This window comes from Mya arenaria, chromosome 4, assembly GCF_026914265.1.
Source record: "Mya arenaria isolate MELC-2E11 chromosome 4, ASM2691426v1".
In the NCBI taxonomy this organism is placed as follows: domain Eukaryota; kingdom Metazoa; phylum Mollusca; class Bivalvia; order Myida; family Myidae; genus Mya; species Mya arenaria.
The window spans coordinates 12,832,814-12,855,708 of NC_069125.1; the positions used below are offsets into that span (position 1 = coordinate 12,832,814).

The 22,895-nt window shown below is 34.8% G+C and overlaps 1 protein-coding gene across 2 annotated transcripts in view; it reads left to right on the forward strand.

Moving 5' to 3' along the window:
- Positions 1 to 22,895, forward strand: part of LOC128231713 (small G protein signaling modulator 1-like) — a 69,398-nt gene that overhangs the window by 20,328 nt on the left and 26,175 nt on the right. Inside the window, exons 5-13 of one of the 2 annotated variants that reach the window (XM_052944820.1) lie at positions 3,154 to 3,221; positions 5,169 to 5,344; positions 6,848 to 6,988; positions 8,824 to 8,954; positions 10,626 to 10,685; positions 13,264 to 13,331; positions 18,437 to 18,601; positions 19,690 to 19,854; positions 21,922 to 22,102. In XM_052944820.1, the coding sequence (XP_052800780.1) occupies positions 3,154 to 3,221; positions 5,169 to 5,344; positions 6,848 to 6,988; positions 8,824 to 8,954; positions 10,626 to 10,685; positions 13,264 to 13,331; positions 18,437 to 18,601; positions 19,690 to 19,854; positions 21,922 to 22,102 (1,155 nt within the window). The remainder of the gene's footprint in view (positions 1 to 3,153; positions 3,222 to 5,168; positions 5,345 to 6,847; positions 6,989 to 8,823; positions 8,955 to 10,625; positions 10,686 to 13,263; positions 13,332 to 18,436; positions 18,602 to 19,689; positions 19,855 to 21,921; positions 22,103 to 22,895) is intronic. The other variant, XM_052944821.1, reaches the window with a different exon arrangement.

Sequence of the window (22,895 nt, forward strand, 5' to 3'; positions counted from 1 at the left end):
ACCAAATTGATATTAGGTTCGCCAGATTTACAGCACTTTTTATTTTACAGAAAATGCAAAAAAATGACAATTTCTTATGTGTCTTGGACATCTCCCTGCGGACTTAGATAGTACTATAGAATTAGTGATTTGTTGGGTTACTGGGGTATATGCTTAAATTACACTCTGCAAGGTGTATAAAATAACAATATTCAGGATTATCATATAAATGATGAGTTATTTAGGAAAAAAACAGTTCTTTGCCTTGAAATAAATGGTAAAATTGCATTTTTAGCTCGACTATTCGAAGAATAGGTGGGCTATAACTACTCGCCCCGGCATCGGCGTCGGTGTCGGCGTCGGCGTCCGGTTAAAGTTTTAGGGCAAGTTGGGATTTTCACTTGTCCAATACCCTTCATTCAATTGACTTAATACTTCACACAGTTGTTCAGGGCCATCACATGATGAGGTTAGATAACTCCATATTATTCTTTACAAAGATTATGGCCCCTGATTGACTATGGAACTCAGGTTAAAGTTTTAGGGCAGGTTGGGATATTTATTAATAACTTCTATACCCTTTGTTCAATTGACTTAATACTTCACACAGTTGTCCAGGACCATCAACACAATGAGGTTACATAACTCCATATTATCCTTTATACAAGTTATGGCCCCTGATTGACTTAGATTAATGTTTTAGGGCAGGTTAAAGTTTTAGGGCAAGTTGGGATTTTCACTTAAAACTCCAATACCATTCATTCTATTGACTTAATACTTCACACAGTTGTTCAGAGCCATCACATAATGAGGTTAGATAACTCCATATTATCTTTTATACAAATTATGGCCCCTGATTAACTATGGAACTTAGGTTCAAGTTTTAGGGCAGGTTGGGATATTTATTAATGACTTCTATACCCTTCATTCAATTGACTTAATACTTTACACAATTGTTCAGGACCATCACCCAATGAGGTTACATAACTCCATATCCTTAATACAAGTTACGGCCCCTGATTGACTTAGGTTAGAGATTTAGGCAAGTAAAAGTTAAGGGCAAGTTGGGATTTTAATAAAAAAACTTCTATACCGTTCATTCAATGCACTTAATAAAATTCAAAATTATTATTTACGACCAACTTACAACAAGAAACATAACTTCATTTTAACCCTAAATACAAATTATGGCCCTTGAATTTTTTTATATTTTTTTTCTTAATTTCTTTTGAAAGACATATTTGTATATTCTTAACCACATTTTCATAATGGGAAATCAAGTTATTTGAATGACTTGCATCATTGTTCGGGTGGGCTGGTAGGAGGGCAGCATCAAAGTCACCTTATGTATCGAATAATTTTAGTTAGGTTTGACATAAAGAGACCAAACTTGGTAATATTACATCGTTATTGTATTCACTTCTAAGTCAAAGCGGCGTAGTCGAGCGCGCTGTCTTACGACGGCTCTTGTTATATTTCTTTTGCTTGCTTCAATTTTTGTTGCGGCAAAAAATATGTATAACAATAAAATCAGTTTGTGTGGCCATGTGCACAATAATATAAGTGTGATTTGCGGATTGTACTGGCGTTGACAGGTTCTATAAATTAACAACGCAATATAAGGCTTATACCCCTGTATGGTCTGAATTGTTCTTTAAGACAGGGATTGACAGACCAGTGAATAACCTTTATGCACAAGTATTATTCACGTTCTATAAATTAACAACTCAATATCAGGCTTATACCCCTGTATGGTCACCTATGGTACTTAAGGACAGGGATTGACAGACCAGTGAATAACCTTTATACACATGTGTTTACTGTGGTTTGTTTTTGCGGTGACAGTTTCTATAAATTAACAACTCAATAAGGCATATACCCCTGTTTGGTCACCTATGGTACTTAAGGACAGGGATTGACAGACAAGTGAATAACCTTTATACACATGTGTTTACTGTGGTTTGTTTTTGCAATGACAGTTTCTATAAATTTACAACTCAATATAAGGCATATACACCTGTTTGGTCTTCAAGGTATTTCAGGACAGGGATTGACAGACCAGTGAATAACCTTCATACACAATAAATCCTTAAAAAACAATAACATTTGGTTCGGGTTACCCAACCATGCCTAGAAAATAGTCGACAAACCCTATCGGTTTGTGGTCAGGTGGATTTTTTTTTATTAGTGTTTGTTTTAATGTGTATTTAAAAACCTTTAAAGCTTCATACAAAAGAATACTTTAACAACATTCTCCAATGATGACAATATCATTCTTACATAAAGCCTAATAAAAATATAGTGTTTTCAATAATTATTGTTTGCTCTGGTGTAGACAGTGTTGCATCTACCATTTTTCATTTTCCTACATAGGGATCTATAAATAACAAGAATCTGCGCAACCACATATGAAATATAGCTGGATTTCAGCTATTTTTTAAGATATTTATTTTATTTTATATCATTATGGTATGATTTTGTTTATATCCTTAAAATAAAATCATGTTTCATATCTGAAAGTGAAAAAAAAATTGAAATAAACAAATAATGAAATAAACACTGTAATGTCTACTGTACAGCAAAGGGAAGCTACCACTTCATAGATCGACCATTGCTATCGATGAACAACCCTAGTCTAAATTAATAGATGTTCAATACCGGATTTTTCTCATTCCTTATGAAGGAATTGCCATAAAAAAACATCGTAAAGAAAAAATCCCTCCTTGTAAAATTATTATTAGTTAATAATGAACAACCCAATTAAAACATTGACTGTATTTGCCTTCTTCGTATGTATTTCATGCTTCCATAATATCTCTCTACCAGAATGCAAAATACTTGAACCATTTAAATGGGTATCGGTATATCACATTTTGATTTGGTTATATTAGGCTGCATTAATTAAATAAATAGTTTGTTTGGCATGAACATACACACACCTTAAACTGTAGGTATTCTTATTTTTTATCTTTTCATGTCCTGACCTTTTAATTCAATATAAAGTTTTAAAAAATGGCCAACGAAGAGACTAAGAAACTCTTCAGGCTGCGATTATTTTTGTGAGTCGGTCAGAAAACGCCAAACCAATTATTTATTATTGAACACAACAACACAAATTTATTGATTAAAATATTATTATTGTGATTAATTGTATTTTGTTTAATATCTTTTCAGCAAGTATTATGAGTCATTTGCGCTGATAACAGATCCGGTGGACGGACCGATCCTGGCATCATTGCTTGGTCAGTATGTCAAAAGCCTCACAATTTGTAAATCAATGCTTGGAAAAGCACTATTTGATTGTACCAATTTAGAGCCCTTAATTATTTATGTAAGCAATAACCTAGCTGAATCCATATAGCTCTAATCCTAGAAAGAAAAAGAAAAAGTTAACTAACTGTAAGATTTGGTAAGTTTAATCTTTACCCACAGAAGTCCATGTGGTAAATTCAACGCAAAGACCTTAATCGATATAGCGCTAATCATTCACTCAGTACCGGCAGTATCTATAATACATTGTAAAAAAACACACATTAAAGCAGGTTTCGATAAGAATAGATATTTCTCTATTTCTAACTTCGAACCTCTTTTTTTAGCCAATAATTGCAAGGGCAGGGGGAATTGGCACAATTATTAAAGTATGTCTACAGACAAATAGAACTGAGCTAATTTTGATGGAACATGATCTATTGGTTGGCCATTTTGTTGACTAGTGTAGTAATCTTAGGTTACAAACCACCAATTTTTACTGAAACATTTGGACAAGGTTTTTTTTGTGCTAGAGGCTCTTTAAATAAGGAAAGCAGAAGGACAACTACAAGGGCAAATACGGTATCTTTATCTTTTGTCAGGTGATGATAAAAAAATCATATTTCACAATAGAAATGACATTTTTGTCTTTTTTCATTAACTATCAAAGTCTAATCTTTATCCTACATCAATGATCAAAGGACAAAAATGTGATGGTGAGACTGACAAGCGGCTTTTTTCCATGTTATTGTAATGTTGATACTTAATGTTGACGTAAAGACACTCCTTTGGTTTATTGATTAACTGTGGCTTAACGTAATACAATCAATAGTCAGAAACCCTGAAATAATGGTATAAATATGTGTTAATTTTTCGTTGTTCCTTGTCTGTTAGGATAGCAGTGGTTTCTTTTTTACTTTTCTGCATTTATTCGTAGAGACGAACACTATCTCTGATTGTGTACTGCATCCATTACCCAACTGAATGAACTTATACACAAGCATGAAAAGCAAGTTGTATAACTTAAACCATGAGGGTAGTGCTTGTACTCTTTTGTATCATATTGTCAAGGACAACATTGGTGGTTTGTGTATAAATGAATATTGTTTCAACTTATCTGCGCTCTAATTATTGCACGGTTAGAGCTCTGCCCACTGTTAACTGTTCTGATATGGGAATTAATGAATGAACGAAAACTAAGAAAATCCTTGGAACATGGAACAAGTGCTGTTGAATTTTTTAAGAATAGAAATTATTTGTGTTTATTCAAATTTTACATTTCCTGATAGAATTCCCATTCAGAAGGGCTCCCTAGTGCTGAGAGACAGCCCTGGTAGTTGTCCAGTTAGCGCAGTGCTTAGTACACTCGTTTTCTCATCTAGGCATCAAGGGTTCATTTCACGTCCTGGGTGAAACTGTGAGTTTGGTTGGTTGTCACCAAGCTGGATAAGTTTGTTTTTTCTCCAGATACTCCAGTTTCTCCCAATAACGCAAGGCCACACTCAGGCATAGCAATATGCCAGCGAGAGTTATTAATATAATGATGTTATAACTTGTTTAACCATTGTTGTAATATAAGAAGTAATTTAAACTTAAACAATGGACCGATTGTTAATAACTTGTTAAAGTTAACAACATTGTTAACCTCATCGTTGTCAACTTTCAAGTCGCTACTGGTCTGGAAATTTAGTGGATACACTTGGATACACTAACAATATTTTGAGTCAGCTGATGCAGTTGAACTTAAATTTTAAACATGTGAACACATCGTCAAATATTTCATGTTTAATAGTTAACAATTATGTTGTTAATCATGTTGTTAACTTTAACCAGGTTCTGAAACAATCGGCCTATTGTCAATCAAGCCAATGAAACAGGCAGCTAGTCTTTGGCATCCACAATGATTTCTTGAGTAATTTTGCTTACCTTTTCCACAACAGTTGGACCATGTGCTCTAGACTACACGAAGATGAAGACGTCGGATCACTTCTGGACAGACCCGCCAGCGGACGAGCTTGTCCAGCGACACCGGATCCACTCCGGGGGCCATCACATGACTGCAGGGGCCGTATCACCGGGGTCACCAAAACGTCCGGGGCTCCAGGTCAGAATGCAGGTAGGGCAAAGCGTGATTGGACTTGGGTTAAGTTCTTCTCTCTGTACCGATTACCCTTAAAGTGGCACCTTTTTTCAAAATCAATACATACACATGTATAACAAACATAAATATTGAGTGGTAAACCTTTAACTACTTACTAAATAATGCATTTATGGAAAGTATTCATTACTAATAACAAGATTGTAACCATGTATTTAATAGCTGAAAACGCAAAAATATTAAATGATTAGTGAATGCTAAAAGATTTACTATGATCCACTTTAGTCTCATAAGGTAGAAATACCGTGTTTTATACACATTTTTTTCAAATTAAAATTGGTGTCCTTCAAAAGAACCATTGTTTTCGACATTTATTCATTCTTTTTGGTAAATTAAAACAACAGTATTAATTGTGGTAACTCTTTACAGTGGTAAAACTGGGGGAGTAAGAGTGCATCTGTAAGGCATATGACCCATAAATATGAAAAAAAATGAAATTTATATGCCCCAATTTATTTTTATATCATTTGAAAGGGTTTTGAGTGAAATAAAAAAGAAAATAGGTCCAAAAAAGTACTGAATATAAAAACAAGTTTTTTTGGCTTTCAAAGATTGCAAAATTATATTCATACACTTATAAATCATTTTATCTATGAGTTTAGTTGAAGAGCAAAAATACAAACTATACTAACTTTATGTTTAAGGTTCTTTTGGTGAATTATTTTACATATAAGTAATCAGTAAGCAAATACCTTTCAAATGATACCAAAATCGTTTGGGGTCATTAAGGTTAATGGAGCTAACAGAGAACTAGCTTATTTGTTGGTTGATTGCCTTAACAGAATATATTCACCTCAACTTCCATTCCTTCATTAAACAGCCTTTCGGCAATTGTGAATATTTTCCGATGAACACAACATCTTCGGATTGATATATTTGGATCGCAAATCTTCACATATTAATATTAATAGTGAACTATTGTTTATATTCTTTTAGCAGGCCACAAACAATTTTAATCAACATATTGAAAACCGTTTATTTATGATTTTTTAAATGTATTGTTGTCAATAGTTTTTCAATTTTATGTTAGAAATTGATTCTATTTTGGGACTATTTTTTGTCTGTATTAATAAAATGTGTAAACTGGTAGGGTCTGTCTATTTACAAAATAGGTGAAAAAGAATTACTGTAAGGTTTTCTTAAATGAAGTTACATTTTTTATTAATAGTTCTTGAAAGAAATAATGAACTAGTGGTTAATGTATAAGTAATGAATTGCGTGATTGATGTCATTATCGGCAATATGAACGCAGTTGGGCTGTTTAAAGTACATGTGGAGTCCTTCTGACTCCACAAACTTTAACCAGCCCAACTGCATTCATACCCTGATACGGATGACATCAATCGCATAATTCATTCTTTAATTTACTCACAGTTCTAAACAGAATTAGCAGACAGATTCTATGTAATTATATCATTTGTCAATATCTATAATATCAAATCATTTTTTTTCTCCTTTCAGCAGTTCCGACGTAACCCGAGCAGTAGTAGCGAGGAGAGTTCCAAAAGTTTCCACATGTCGGCACGAGAATATGTGGAGTCCTTACACCAGAACTCCCGCTCAACCCTGCTATATGGGAAAAACAACGTGCTCGTACAACCAGTATGTAGAACTTGAACTGTGGATAAATGATTTATTTTTATAGTTTATCACCTCAAACAAGAAAATCAAAGCCATGTTTTCTGTTCACTCAATTTTGGTTGTTGGCGTATGTGACTTATTGTGACAAATTTGGCCACGATGTCATATATTATGATCAGCTTACCTGACTCATATTTGTCAGTTTTTCATCATAGAAATTTCATTGGAGCCTCACACAAAGTGTCCTGCAAATATGAGCACAGAACTTGTGTATCTAACATTGATGATTATGTATATACTGTTTTATCATTAGATATGGACGAAAAAAAACCAATCTGTGAGATTTGTTTTTAGGTGATTTTAAATTAATTGCTAGTTTTTTCATCCCCGCCCACCCCCTTTTTTTTACGAAGCCCTTTGACTCAGATAAAAATGTTGAGCTGGTCGCTGTATTTGCGTATCGGTCCGGTAATGTCTGGGAACAGCGTGTATTCATACCAGCTGGTGTCGATGTAAACATTCACCTATAAAAAGACAAATCGTTATGATGGTGTTTGTGGTTCGTCTAAACACATGTATATGGTCCTTATGCAACACACAAAAAATGTCACCTTAAAAGATATGTAAAGAAAAATTGAATGAAAATTTGGCAATTAATTTAAAATGGCCTAAATCCATCTATCATTATTACAAACATTACTACTGGTAGAGTTTTACTTAAAAATTACAAAATGTATAATGCAAAAATAATAATTATAATAGTCAAACACTATAAATTAAATATAGAAAGAGTCTCAAATTTAATATCTTAAATGCGTTAACACATCTTTGCATCCTAATGATGGATGGCTGACATTAAAATATTAATACGCTAACTCGTACCAGATGTTTTTGATGGTTCTCAAAATACATCAATATTGGCTATTACTAGTTGCTTGCCCTTGGAAAGACCAGGAATCTTGCAGTTTTGACATATCAGATATTAATCACAATTTTCTGTTATTTGCCCCAGTCAAATACTGTATTGATTATTATATAAGATGTCATCCTAATGGATCAGTGGCGCGGGGGGGGGGGGGGGAATTAATAGTTGGATGCTTTCTCGGTTTGAAATCGTTTGAGAAATACAAAATAGGTTTTGAAATAGTGATCCTTGCAAACAAAAACACAATAAACATCCAAAGCACAATAATAGCAGTTTGGTTTGGTCAGTTTTATTGAGATTATTTATAGATAGCAATGATATGTTTCAGTTTTAGATGATATAAGATATCAACTGATAATTTGGTTTGCCAGCATTTGACACATTTTCAGGTTTCGATCAACACAATCTGTCTAACCTTTACAGAGTTATTAGTGCAGGGGAGGGGAGGGGAGGGTATAACAGTTAGATCATATTGACATTCTCTTCTGAGTTAACAGACAGATATGACTTTGAAGATGTAAGTAAGCATCCTATCTACAATCAGTAAAATTGACCAATGTAAACTGTACATTTATAGGTGCTTTGCAGATTTATGAGCCCAGCCCGCCTTTTCAAAAGGTAGTTCCGTGTCATTAGTTTCGGGATGGAGGAGCCTTGCATGACTTAAAAATATATTTAATGATCATATATTGAAACATTATTCATGGCTTAACATAGCATCTCTTGACTTAATGTTGCCTGTCTTTCCCAAGGCTGTGGAGGGCCTCACATTTTTAAAGTGTTGTTATCTATTTTTTGAGCTTTACTTGTGTCTGTTCTAGAAGGAAGGTATGGAGGCCCTGCAGGGGTACCTGTCTCTACACCAAATCGTTGAGGGCCTCCCTATCATTTGTGGTGATCTATGTTTGAGTTTTACATGCGTCTGTTCTAGAAGGAGGGTATGGAGGCCCTGCAGGGGTACCTGTCTCTACACCAGACTGTTGAGGGCCTCACTATCATGTGGACGCCCAACCAGCTCATGAACGGATGCTGTGAGGATCAGGATGAGGAAATGGATCGCAGGTAGGCATGGCAATGAAGTTATATATCATTTAAATTGTTTGGATTTTAGTTTGATGCTTTGAAGCTCTATTGTGGTCAGTTTTGTGCTTCTGTTTGAAACTTGAACATTTTTATGATTCTGAATATCTTACTTACCGTAAATGACTGGGTATAAGACGATAGGGGGTATTAGACGCAGGGAAAAAAATCTGTGAAAAGTCCAAGAAAAAAACTCTTAATCAATGTTTTTGGTTAAAAGACGCAAAGAAAAGATGTCAAATCGTCTGGCATTTTCGGCCACCATGTTTGTTGACAGTGACAAAATTTTTTTTTTCGTGAAAATGGCGACGGTTTTCTTCAAAACCATACAATGATAAACTGTTGAGAATGAAAAGTTAAGTTATGCAAAAACCTTATATTGTACAGGTTTGTTCTCAAAATGTCAACACCTACAGAAAAGAATAAAGTAACGTAATTCACCTAAGAGTTCGGACACTCTAAATATTCGGACACCCATAATTATTTTCCAATATAACTTATTTTGCATACCTAATGTTCGGACACCCAAAGGACATCAATCATAACTTTCACAGTTACCAAGTTTCACAGACGAAGATTATTGATTTTTATCTTTACAATGCCTGGCTAGATTACCTAACCGTATACACCACTGTGACAAGTTAATTAGTTACTACCCCATCCTAAACGATTTATTGCCTGTTGAAAAGGAAGTGTGATATATTTATTGGAGGATTAAAGAAACAACAAGGGCAATCAAGGGATTAAGAAAACATAAACATGACATGTTTGTAAAACGATCTGCCAATAAACTTTCAAACTTGTACCACACTTAAAGACTGTAAGAAGCAATAATCGTACAGTTATACATTAATCCTGCATAGCAATGTCCATGCTCTCCACGAGATCCTCATGGGTATAACTGTAAGTTATGTGACGTCACACAGTGTGACTCTTTGATCTAAAGCCGATAGAATGTGTTTAGTGTTTTAATTAACTTGATAAAGGATTTACACTTATAGGCCTAATATATAAGTTAATGACCATTGATAAACAGGTTAAAAGCAGTCGAGTTTTTCACACCTTCTTGTACAACTGACAAAAAATATTTTGACAGTGCCCAACTTTGCTTTTTTATATATGCAAGTTGAATTATTGTTCAATTTATTATTCAAAATAATATTGAATAACTTTAATCGGAAAATATTTTTGTTTAAATTATAAACGTCTTACGATATACCGTATCCCGATCTTCAACTGCCATTTTAACTCATATATACTTGATTGATATGAAGTGAGAAACATCCCTTTCTACATGAATCTAAACAAACTCTAGGCTTGAAATCGACCTCAGAAAAAAAGTTAAAAAAATTGTTACTGGGTATTATACGCAGGCATTTTTTTACATCGAAATCTGAGGGAAAAAAGGGCGTCTAATACCCAGTCATTTACGGTATAATGAATTATTTCGTTATTAGAGTCAATTTAGTGCAAAAGGCAATACTAATGTTGAAACGAAGGTAAATGCACGCATTATATGCTTTGTTTATGGATCAATAAAGCAATTAGCCATAGTTTCACTAAAAAACACTGTAACGTTGCAGTCATGTTTAATAGACATATTTGAATGAAAATGTTAGTTAAACTGAATATTGTATATTTGTGTTCCCCCAGCAAATGTTGGCTGTGTGCGAAGGATTCTCCTCTAGTTGTCCCACCAGGTACATTTTACAGGTATAGGGGACCGGGGACCAGTAACTGTCCACACGTGTAACACCCATAGTTGCTTTAGATGGATTAGGCTGAGTAACTGTCCTTCCTTTGTTTGATAGGCTATCTTTAAAGGGACTATACACCAGATGGTCCCACAATCAGCAAATACAGTATTTTATCAAAACAAGCCTAAAATTATCAATACAAGCTAGTATGAGTTATTAAAACTTCACTTTTCATGATTAAAATAATATTTTGTTGCTGTCTCAGCTGAGTGTACCCGTTTTAAAATAGCGCATAATGGTTTCCCAGTTTATAGTGTGTATATTTAGCATGTGAAAGTCATGTGACTAGTACTGATACATTTACTGGTGCTTTTTATAAAATTACTGGTATTTATGTGATAGCAAACCAGTCAATTTCGAATTGGAAAAATTAGAAAAAAATGCGAAAGGTGCATGTGTTGTTAGCGATGTAATACATTAGTAAGTAAGATTCAATGTGCTGAACTCATCAGTATCACTTTAATGTAAGTTATTGACAATTTTCTTTTTTCTTGCAATGGCATAATCAGACGTCTAGTTCCTTTAAAGACAAACCGAAAGAAACTAGGATGTCCTCATGGATTATCTGCAATTTTCTATTCACCGATTGAAAATGTCCTTACAAATTAGTGTCTCTACAAACTTACATATTATATATTTTTAGTTTATATTTATAGTATTAAAAAATTGTTTTCTTGCCACTATAGACAAATAAGATGGTTGTTTATGATAATATCAGAGAGGATTATGGGGTAGAAGTATAATCCATACTACTGTTTGCAATTGAACTCAGCATTCCAAGGTTTTGAAGCATTGAAAGATTATGGCCTTAACTTAAGTGAATTTCAAATCTAGTGCAACATCTACAGCCAGTGTCCAATCGCTCCATACATAAAAGAAACTGGCTGTCACTATCAGCAATTTTGGCTATAATTTTGCAGTATCACATGGAGCTAATTCCTGAAGAGGCGGGATAATGCCCCTTCAAAGGATCCATTCATGTTCTGGTTACATTGGATCACTTCAACAGTCTGTTGCTTTAAATTACGCAAGCAAGTATGGCCTTGACAAACGTAGCTCCTTGAATATGTTGAAACTGACTGTTGATGCTGTCGCTGTTGGGGCGGTACATATTGATCATCTCTTGGTGCAAAATGGCATTGCTTGTGTTTTGTTTAACTGATTAAGGAGTATGACTGCTAAGTTCTTTGTAAACAGTAGTACATGTTTCAAAATGTATAAATCTAGCAGTCTCTTTAGTTCTTGGTAAAGGAAGTGTTAAGCTTAATACTTCCAATACCTTTGTTTGCCTGGCATCAGTGTTCTAAGACTAAAAAAAGAAGAGAAATATGATATTTTGGTCAACCTATTTTATTTCATGGTTCATGCAGCCCATGTTTCATTATATTTATAGTAAATGAGAGTAAAACACTTATTTGAAGTAAAGTTTGGCTACACAGTTTTGAGTTTTACTCGTTTGTATGCTTTCATTGATAGCCACCTGTGTATAAATTTGAAATTGATGTCCACAGATTTATTGCCACATGTTTATAAATTGAATTTAAATGGCCAGAAGTGTTTTAATTGAAAAAAAAACCCCACAGATTTATTGCCAAATGTGTATAAATTGGAAATAAATGTCCAAAGATTAATAGCCACATGTGTATAAATTGGAAATTAATGTCCTCAGATTTATTGCCACATATGTATAAATTGGAAATTAATGTCCAAGGATTTATTGCCACATGTGTATGAATTGGAAATTGATTTCCACTATTTTATTACCAAATGTGTATACATTGGAAATTAATGTCCACAGATTTAGTGCCACATTGTATGAATTGGAAATTGGTTTCCACAGTTTTATTGCCACATGTGTATAAATTGGAAATTAATGTCCACAGATTTATTGCCACATGTGTGTAAATTAGAAATGAAATACAATGTACATGTAAGTGAAATGATTTTTCATACTGGCAGAATGCCATATTCAAATATAAAATTTGTATCTGAGAAGATCTCAATATTCAAATTTGGCCATACAAAATATGGATCTTTTTCTATTTGGTTTAATTAACTGCAAAATTTAACTTCTTATGATGATTTTTTTTTTAAGTTTTACCGTCATATATTTTTTAGTCTTATAACTTAACATGTTTGATGTAGATAGCTAATAGCAATAATGTTTGGTGGACGGCATGTACTATATTTGTGAATGTCCCCAAGCCACTAGTTGGGAAGGCGTTAATTTACAGTTTTCGTGGTGATGGAACCTAGAAACAAACGCTGCATGTTAATACGAAAGGTCGTCAGCTACTAACATTCTCAGTATTAAAAATATGAAAGTTTTAACTCCAATGTGTTTGCAGATAATTTTGTTTCTTTTCCCTAATTCATTGTCCAGGAATAATTGACGTTGCAGTTAATTATCAGCTGTGTCATCGTAAAAAAATACAATTTTATTATACATTGAAAATGTTTATTGTGTTTAAGTGGTGATTTATCTATATAAGTTGTTTCTATATGAAATTCTATGTAGGCATATCTATTTTCAGCCACTACTGGGATTACGCATTGACGATATTCCTGGATGAGATAGTCTATATACACTGTCATCAGCAACGTAAGTGTCGCTTAAGTCTTTATACACTTTCATCAGCAACGTAGGTATGGCTTAAGTCTATATACACTGTCATCAGCAACGTAAGTGTGGCTTAAGTCTATATACACTGTCATCAGCAACGTAAGTGTGGCTTAAGTCTATATACACTGTCATCAGCAACGTAATTGCTTAAGTCTATATACACTGTCATCAGCAACGTAAGTGTGGCTTAAATCAATATCCACTGTCATCAGCAACGTAAGTGGGGCTTAAGTCTATATACACTTTCATTAGCAACAGAAGTGTGGCTTAAGTCTTTATACACTGTCATCAGCAACATAAGTATGGCTTAAGTCTTTATATACTGTCATCAGCAACGTAAGTGTGGCTTAAGTCTGTATACACTGGCATCAGCAACGTAAGTGTGGCTTAAATCTATATAGTACACTGTCATCAGCAACATAAGTATGGCTTAAGTCTATATACACTGTCATCACCAACGTAAATATGGCTTAAGTCGGTATACACTGTCATCAGCAACGTAAGTATGGCTTAAGTCTTTATACACTGTCATCAGCAACATAAGTGTGGCTTAAATCTATATAGTACACTGTCATTAGCAACGTAAGTATGGCTTAAGTCTTTATACACTGTCATCAGCAACGTAAGTATGGCTTAAGTCTTTATACTCTGTCATCAGCTACGTAAGTGTGGCTTAAGTCTTTATACACTATCATCAGCAACGTAAGTGTGGCTTAAGTCTTTATACACTGTCATCAGCAACGTAAGTATGGCTTAAGTCGGTAAACACTGTCATCAGCAACTTAAGTATGGCTTAAGTCTGTATACACTGTCATCAGCAACGTAAGTATGGCTTAAGTCTTTATACACTGTCATCAGCAACATAAGTGGGGCTTAAGTCTTTATACACTGTCATCAGCAACATAAGTGTGGCTTAAATCTATATAGTACACTGTCATCAGCAACGTAAGTATGGCTTAAGTCTTTATACACTGTCATCAGCAACGTAAGTATGGCTTAAGTCGGTATACACTGTCATCAGCAACGTAAGTATGGCTTAAGTCTATAAACACTGTCATTAGCAACGTAAGTATGGCTTAAGTCTATAAACACTGTCATTAGCAACGTAAGTATGGCTTAAGTTGGTATACACTGTCATCAGCAACGTAAGTGTGGCTTAAGTCTTTATACACTTTCATTAGCAACATAAGTGTAGCTTAAGTCTTTATACACTGTCATCAGCAACATAAGTATGGCTTAAGTCTTTATACACTGTCATCAGCAACATAAGTGTGGCTTAAGTTTTTATACACTGTCATCAGCATCGTAAGTGTGGCTTAAATCTATATAGTACACTGTCATCAGCAACATAAGTATGGCTTAAGTCTATATACACTGTCATCAGCAATGTAAGTATGGCTTAAGTCTGTATACACTGTCATCAGCAACGTAAGTGTGGCTTAAGTCTTTATTCACTGTCATCAGCAACGTACGTGTGGCTTAAGTCGGTATACACTGTCATCAGCAACGTAAGTGTGGCTTAAGTCGGTATACACTGTCATCAACATCAGCAACGTAAGTATGGCTTAAGTCTTTATACACTGTCATCAGCAACGTAAGTGTGGCTTAAGTCGGTATACACTGTCATCAGCAATGTAAGTGTGGCTTAAGTCTTTATACACTGTCATCAGCAACGTAAGTGTGGCTTAAGTCGGTATACACTGTCATCAGCAAGGTAAGTGTGGCTTAAGTCTTTATACACTGTCATCAGCAACGTAAATGTGGCTTAAGTCGGTATACATTGTCATCAGCATCAGCAACGTAAGTGTGGCTTAAGTCTTTATACACTGTCATCAGCAACGTAAATGTGGCTTAAGTCGGTATACATTGTCATCAGCATCAGCAACGTAAGTGTGGCTTAAGTCTTTATACACTGTCATCAGCAACGTAAGTGTGGCTTAAGTCGGTATACACTGTCATCAGCAACGTAAGTGTGGCTTAAGTCTTTATACACTGTCATCAGCAACGTAAGTGTGGCTTAAGTCGGTATACACTGTCATCAGCAATGTAAGTGTGGCTTAAGTCTTTATACACTGTCATCAGCAATGTAAGTGTGGCTTAAGTCGGTATACACTCTCATCAGCAACGTAAGTGTGGCTTAAGTCGGAATACACTGTCATCAGCAACGTAAGTGTGGCTTAAATCTATATAGTACACTGTCATCAGCAACATAAGTATGGGTTAAGTCTTTATACACTGTCATCAGCAACATAAGTGTGGCTTAAGTCTTTATACACTGTCATCAGCAACGTAAGTGTGGCTTAAGTCTTTATACACTGTCATCAGCAACGTAGGTATGGCTTAAGTCTATATACACTGTCATCAGCAACGTAAGTATTGCTTAAGTCTATATACACTGTCATCAGCAACGTAAGTGTGGCTTAAGTCTATATACACTGTCATCAGCAACGTAAGTGTGGCTTAAGTCTATATACACTTTCATTAGCAACATAAGTGTGGCTTAAGTCTTTATACACTGTCATTAGCAACGTAAGTATGGGTTAAGTCTGTATACACTGTCATCAGCAACGTAAGTGTGGCTTAAGTCTTTATACACTGTCATCAGCAACGTAAGTGTGGCTTAAATCTATATAGTACACTGTCATCAGCAACATAAGTATGGCTTAAGTCTTTATACACTGTCATCAGCAACATAAGTGTGGCTTAAGTCTTTATACACTGTCATCAGCAACGTAAGTGTGGCTTAAGTCTTTATACACTGTCATCAGCAACTTAGGTATGGCTTAAGTCTATATACACTGTCATCAGCAACGTAAGTATTGCTTAAGTCTATATACACTGTCATCAGCAACGTAAGTGTGGCTTAAGTCTATATACACTGTCATCAGCAACGTAAGTGTGGCTTAAGTCTATATACACTTTCATTAGCAACATAAGTGTGGCTTAAGTCTTTATACACTGTCATTAGCAACGTAAGTATGGCTTAAGTCTGTATACACTGTCATCAGCAACGTAAGTATGGCTTATGTCTGTATACACTGTCATCAGCAACGTAAGTGTGGCTTAAGTCTTTATACACTGTCATCAGCAACATAAGTGTGGCTTAAATCTATATAGTACACTGTCATCAGCAACATAAGTATGGCTTAAGTCTATATACACTGTCATCACCAAGGTAAGTATGGCTTAAGTCTGTATACACTGTCATCAGCAACGTAAGTATGGCTTAAGTCTTTATACACTGTCATCAGCAACGTAAGTATGGCTTAAGTCGGTATACACTGTCATCAGCAACGTAAGTATGGCTTAAGTCTTTATACACTGTCATCAGCAACATAAGTGTGGCTTGAGTCTTTATACACTGTCATCAGCAACGTAAGTGTGGCTTAAGTCTTTATACACTGTCATCAGCAACGTAAGTATGGCTTAAGTCAGTAAACACTGTCATCAGCAACGTAAGTGTGGCTTAAGTCGGTATACACAAATAATTTGATTTTAATTTGTTTTGATATAAAAAATTAAGCACCATCTCGTCAAGCTCCTCTCAATGTATGAGGAAGCAAAGTGTTATCAAGTTCAGCTGTATTTGTTGATGTAAACTATTTGGATATAGTTGAAATACTCCCTTCTGACTTTTTCCAATACAAGGAAGATAAATATAAACCTTTTTCACACAAATTACTCCGAAAACAAGGGATCTCCTTAAAACTCCATTGGTGACGTATTTGTTATTCAGAACTACAAAAATAAATAGGATGCCAGAATCACTTGAAGATCTTTGGGCTTTAAACATCTCATGCAGCTATTAATTGTCACAGACAGCTCTCTTACTGACAAATTACATGGAAGATACTTTATGTGTTGAACACGTTTTGGTTGCTTTAAAAAAACATTGAGTTATATGTATGAGAGTTGTTCAGGAAGTTCCGAAACATTCCTCAATATGTAATGAAATGTCAATATTCCAACTTGCTATAGAATCTTTTGGAACCCATGTTGTTATTGCGAGGTTGAGTTGCTCCAGGCTCACCGGATATGAAGCCATTTACAGCCAAGTATATTCATGTTGAAAAGAAGACATGATCATTTTGGTAAAAAATATCAATACTTGGGAGTGATCCTGCATACTACCGAAGATGCACTTATTATAGTGCCACTTCATGCATTTGCAAGGAGCACTCAAGCAATTAAACTGCATGAACGCGATAAAGCCTAAGATTTTTTTTAGTCAAAGCTAAGACATATTGATTTCTTTTAATTTATATCAGGCCAGTAGTTTAAGTCCAAAATTAATGTACCTTTGCATTCATTGGAAACACAAGGCGCCATCAAAACCCCTCCGGGGTCTTTATGTATTATTAAGGTTGATATTCCCAGAAATTACTGTTCAAGGTCTGGGGGTGGACAATCATAGCCACAAATCTGATCAATAGCGGTTATTTCGGTGTTGTCATGTCTGCGCACAGAAGAGCTTGCTAATTGATGGCATGGCAGCCATGGCTAGGCTTAGCACTTTTATGGGGTCTGCATTAACAGAAAGGCTTTTTGTAGGCTAGAAGTGTCTAAGTAATTATAGCATTTCTATGTTCTTCATTGACATAAAGCAAGCATTCTATACTGGTGAGATGAATATATCATTTAGGTTTTCCTGTTTCTGTGTTGTATTCTAAACAAGGCAGGTTAACAAAGAGAATTGTTTTTCCTGAAGTCTTTCTACAAAATTTATTGCAAACAAGCCAGGTTACTTAAAATAATTTAAAAATAATGACACTGTTTATTGTGGCATAAATCGGTATTGTGGTTCTACAAAATAAATGGCTTTGCAGCTGTCTGAGGCAAAACTTGAGTTGTTTCATGGAAAGTTGTTGTTGTTGTTTTGTTACGGTACTAGGCATTGCATACCATTTTTTAAACTGAATTGATCATGTGAACCTTGATCATTGGCTAACTAAATATATCTTTAAGGGACTTGCTTATGTTTTGGCACCAAATTTCACATTTTTTTTATTATAACTATATGATAATAGTCTGAATAATTCGATTAATTTTGAAATTTATCATCCTGTGTTTTCTATTGACTTCAGCGGACTGCCGTGGGACCATAGTCCTGGTTGGCCAGGATGGGGTGCAGCGTCCCCCGATACATTTCCCGAAGGGTGGGCACCTGCTGGCGTGCCTTTCATGTCTCGAGACGGGGTTACTCCCCCACGGACAGCTGGACCCGCCACTGTGGTCGCAACGCGGTAAAGGTAGATTCTATATTATTGACTGGAAGTTGTGCTGTCTTGAATTGTCTTGTATCAGTTCGGTGGATGATTGTTTGGTATGGATGAAGTGATTGTAGTAATTGACAGAATAATTGTTAAATGACTTCCTGAAATATTATTGAAAACTGTCTCATATCTTTATATCCGCCTCCAATTTAACTGCATGATGATATTTTAGAACCTTTTCTGAAGCCATCCGCAAAAGCTAAAAAAATAGAAAAATCTGAAATAATCTCTTTAATGCTGCACTCTCACAGATTGTCAGTTTGGACACTATTATGTCTCAGAATCGGGTGAATTTGGCATCAATGCCTTCAATTCAATCATATAAGATAGCTCACTATAGAACAGATTATATTTGTTTGTAAAACTGCAAAAATTATTATTGTTCTTAAAGCATTAGTAACGCTTTGGCCATTAAACATAAATTATTTAATGTAAATATGATAACCTGCATTCTTATATCACTTCTTTCCAGGAATTATGCAAAAATTTGCTCATTGAAAAAAGTTGTCAAAATGGTCAATCTGTGAGAGTGCAGCTTTAAAAAACTTAATATCATAGGTCAGAAATATTTGGTTTGTTTCATCAACAGTTACTGGAGGTCCTTTCAAGTTCAACAACAGCTTCAGTGAAAATTTGCAGACAATAGATTAGTATTTAGTGAAAATGTTAATGTTAAAGACAACCCATAAGACAGAACTTTGTTAAAGCTACCAACGTTGTTAACGTAATCGCTGTTAACTTTCAAATCGTTACTGCTCTGGAAGTTTAATTGATATACTTGTGATTTACTGTATTTCTAACAAGTTTGGAGACTATACTGTTTCAGCTGTACTTGGTTATATTTAAGTATGTGAGCATATCATCAAATATTTCACGTTTAAAAGTTAACAACAATGTTGTTAATCTCGTTGTTTATTTTAACAAAGTTCTGACGAATCGCCTCAATGTTAAGATCTCTAATGAAACAGTATCAATGACAACAGAAATATTTAAACGAAGATATTCTTGTTATTTTTATTTTTATCAAGAAACCTCAAATAATGTCATACTCTTTCCTTCACCAGGCAAAGTTTTCCCGAAAATTAAGCGTAAGGGTAGCCGATTGTCGAACCTGTCGTCGAGCAGTAAAGAGGGAAGCACAAGCTCAAGCACGAGCAGCACCGATATCGAGGAGGAGGCGACCGATTATGTATTCCGCATCGTCAAAGTGTTCAAGCCAGAGAATATACGTGAGTGAAATAATATGTCTTGATTCGGGTGTACAAACTGAAAGCTGTGTAATTTTCTTCTGTGATTATTTTAATGTAAAGTCTTGAAATTTTTATAATCAAAATCCCCCCTGGATATATCCCCGCCACCAAATTTTGCATAGGCAGACGAATCACTCATGCATTTAAGCTATTTTGTATATTGTCTATTAGAAGATTGTTGTAAATTGTTATAAAACCAAGTATTACACAACTTCCACAAACAACTTTCGAAAATGGCTATAATAGTTGAATATCATGGGGAATGATTTCTACGCAATAGGGGAATTTTGTCTGCCTTTCCAATTGGGGGATTTTTTACGGCTGCAATTTGAGGTTATTGTCTGCCTAAACAATGGGGGGATTTTGTCTTGCTATGCAACTGAGGTTATTGTCTGCCTAAACAATGGGGGGATTTCGCCCTTCTGTTCAATGGGGGGATTTTGTCTTCACAGCTATGCAATTGAGGTTATTGTCTGCCTAAACAATGGGGGGATTTCGCCCCTTCTGTTCAATGGGGGGATTTTGTCTTCACAGCTATGCAATTGAGGTTATTGTCTGCCTAAACAATTGGGGGATTTGTCTTTCTATTCAATGGGGGAAATTTGCCGCCCTAGGCAAATTATCCCATCCAAATGTTTCTCTATTATTTAAAGCCTTTCTAAGACATTGATACATTTAGGCTTGTCAATTTTTACAATCAGTAAGTATGACTAGCACTTAAAATGTCAATATCTTGGGTGAATTGTTTAAGCTAATACCTATTGAGCACCTGAAACAAACTCCTATGCAAGTATTTGGTATGTTACCAGAGAGTTCAACTTAGTTACCTGTGACAAAATTTTGCTGCCTTGTGAAAACCGTTTTTTTTATTTAGTTCTCATACAAAATCTGCATAAAAAACAAGCTGTAAAAACCAAGTGAACTTTCTCGAAGTGGGTCTTGAACCTTCAGGGCTAATTGTATAAAAGGGATTACTTATCTGCAGGTTAGTTTGCACATGCAAGCAGTTTGATTGGTCAATAATAATTATTGGATAAATATTGACCAATCAATAAACAATTCAACTAATTTTAACCAAACCAAAGAATTAACAAGTTTTATACAGTTGGCTGACAAATTCTTTTTCTTATTTGGTGATAGTTAAAGAAGTCCAACTTCAACACAAATTATTTATTAATGAAACAATGTTTCAGCCATTTGGCCTTTATCAGGTTGTACGTATATAATATACAGGAAATGAAATCAACGTCAAATGACGTCAACATTGATAACATCAAAATATAGCATACACTTATTTGACTAACTTATTCCATTTATAACCGAAAGTTCAGGTGTCTGCTGAGGTAATGAAGGCTCTTATGTCGTATTATTGAATAGTGCTTTGCCTTAACGCAACTCGCCCTTTGTCTTTGTACAGCATAAAAACATTAAGTAACAAATATCAATTCTTTCAAGTAGTTTCTAACTTCTGCTTCAGACAAAAATTAGTTTTAAATGATAATAATCATGATAAAATTATGGCAAAGTATGTCTTCCTTTGTAGCATATTTATGCCCTAAACTTTTGAAACAATCATTTACCTTTATGCATAACCAAGAAACTTGAAGTACTTCATTGGATTCTGAAATAATTCACTGGGTTTCACTCCAATTTTTTGTTCTACGGATTTTGGTCGATTTTTTATTCAGAGCAAGTAGGCGAAATTAAGTTTTTTCATTCTAATAAGAAGTATGAGTGCGCTAAGGCAAAACCATTTTTATCCAACATATTTCACCCTTTAAAATGACGTTCCTGGATAATTATAACTTGATTATCCCTTCTAAATGTTAATTTAAGCAATTAACCTAGGAGTACTCATTTTATAACTGTTTTAACTGTTTTTGTCGTCCGGGAATTGCCAGAAGCATATAATAACATGTTTTTGAATTGTTCGATGCAAGCAAGTGATTTTCGTCATTACAAGGAAGTCAAGGAAATAATATAAGTGGTGTAGACTTTATGCTGTAATTTTACAAGTGTGCAGAATATGATATCCTGTATATTTAGCCCCCGAGGTACTTGACCCTAAAGCCAAGTTTCGCCCTGCCGACCTGATCCCATGGGCACTGACGCGTATTCCGCGGGGACCGAGCCCGTTGGCTGCAGACACCATACAGACATACGCGGAGTCACAAAAGGAGCAGAATAACACACTCCTTACCAAAGTTGGACCCACACACAGGCAAGGGTTAATATCCAGTTTGCAATATCTTTTATTTTCGTAGTGTCAGCTCAATTCTTTAAAGGGACTCGACTCAAGATGAAACAAGTGCAAGAAAATTGTCAAAACTTTTGTTGTGTACAACGCATGGAATTTTACAACTGTTCTAATCACGTGACTTTCACATGCTAAATATACACACTCTTAACTGGGAAACCATAATGCTCTATTTTTAAACTAAGCTGAGTCAGCAACAAAATATTGTTTAAATCATGTAAAGTGATGTATTATCAACCTCATACTAGCTCTTATTGACAATTTTAGGCAAGTTTTGACGAAATAATGTATCTGTCGATTTTGGTACCATCTGGTGTCTAGTCCCTTTAAAATGTTCTTTTTAGTTGTTAGCTTTTGATGCTTTGACATGCAAGACGTATGTGTAAATGTATGTGATTATTCTTAGTATTGGAATCTATTTTGAAAGCATATGATTAGAATTATCAGAGCTTAAGTACCTTGTAGTTTGTGTTTAGAATTTTTAATAGGCTGATCTTAAATTAAATGCATCTCCTGATTTTGTCAAAAAAGTTGCATGTTTGCGTTTTTCAAACAGTTTTGATGATAGTCTTATATTTTGTTTGCATGCATAAACATTTATTGGCCATAATGAATTGTAAAAAAATGAGAATATGTAAAAGTAGTTTATTTCCATTCATTAGACATAAATGTGCATTCTCAAACTATATATAAACATATACAGACAATTTAGTACAAATAAATGTTACTATACAATTGTTTAAAATCAGTTTTTATGGAATAT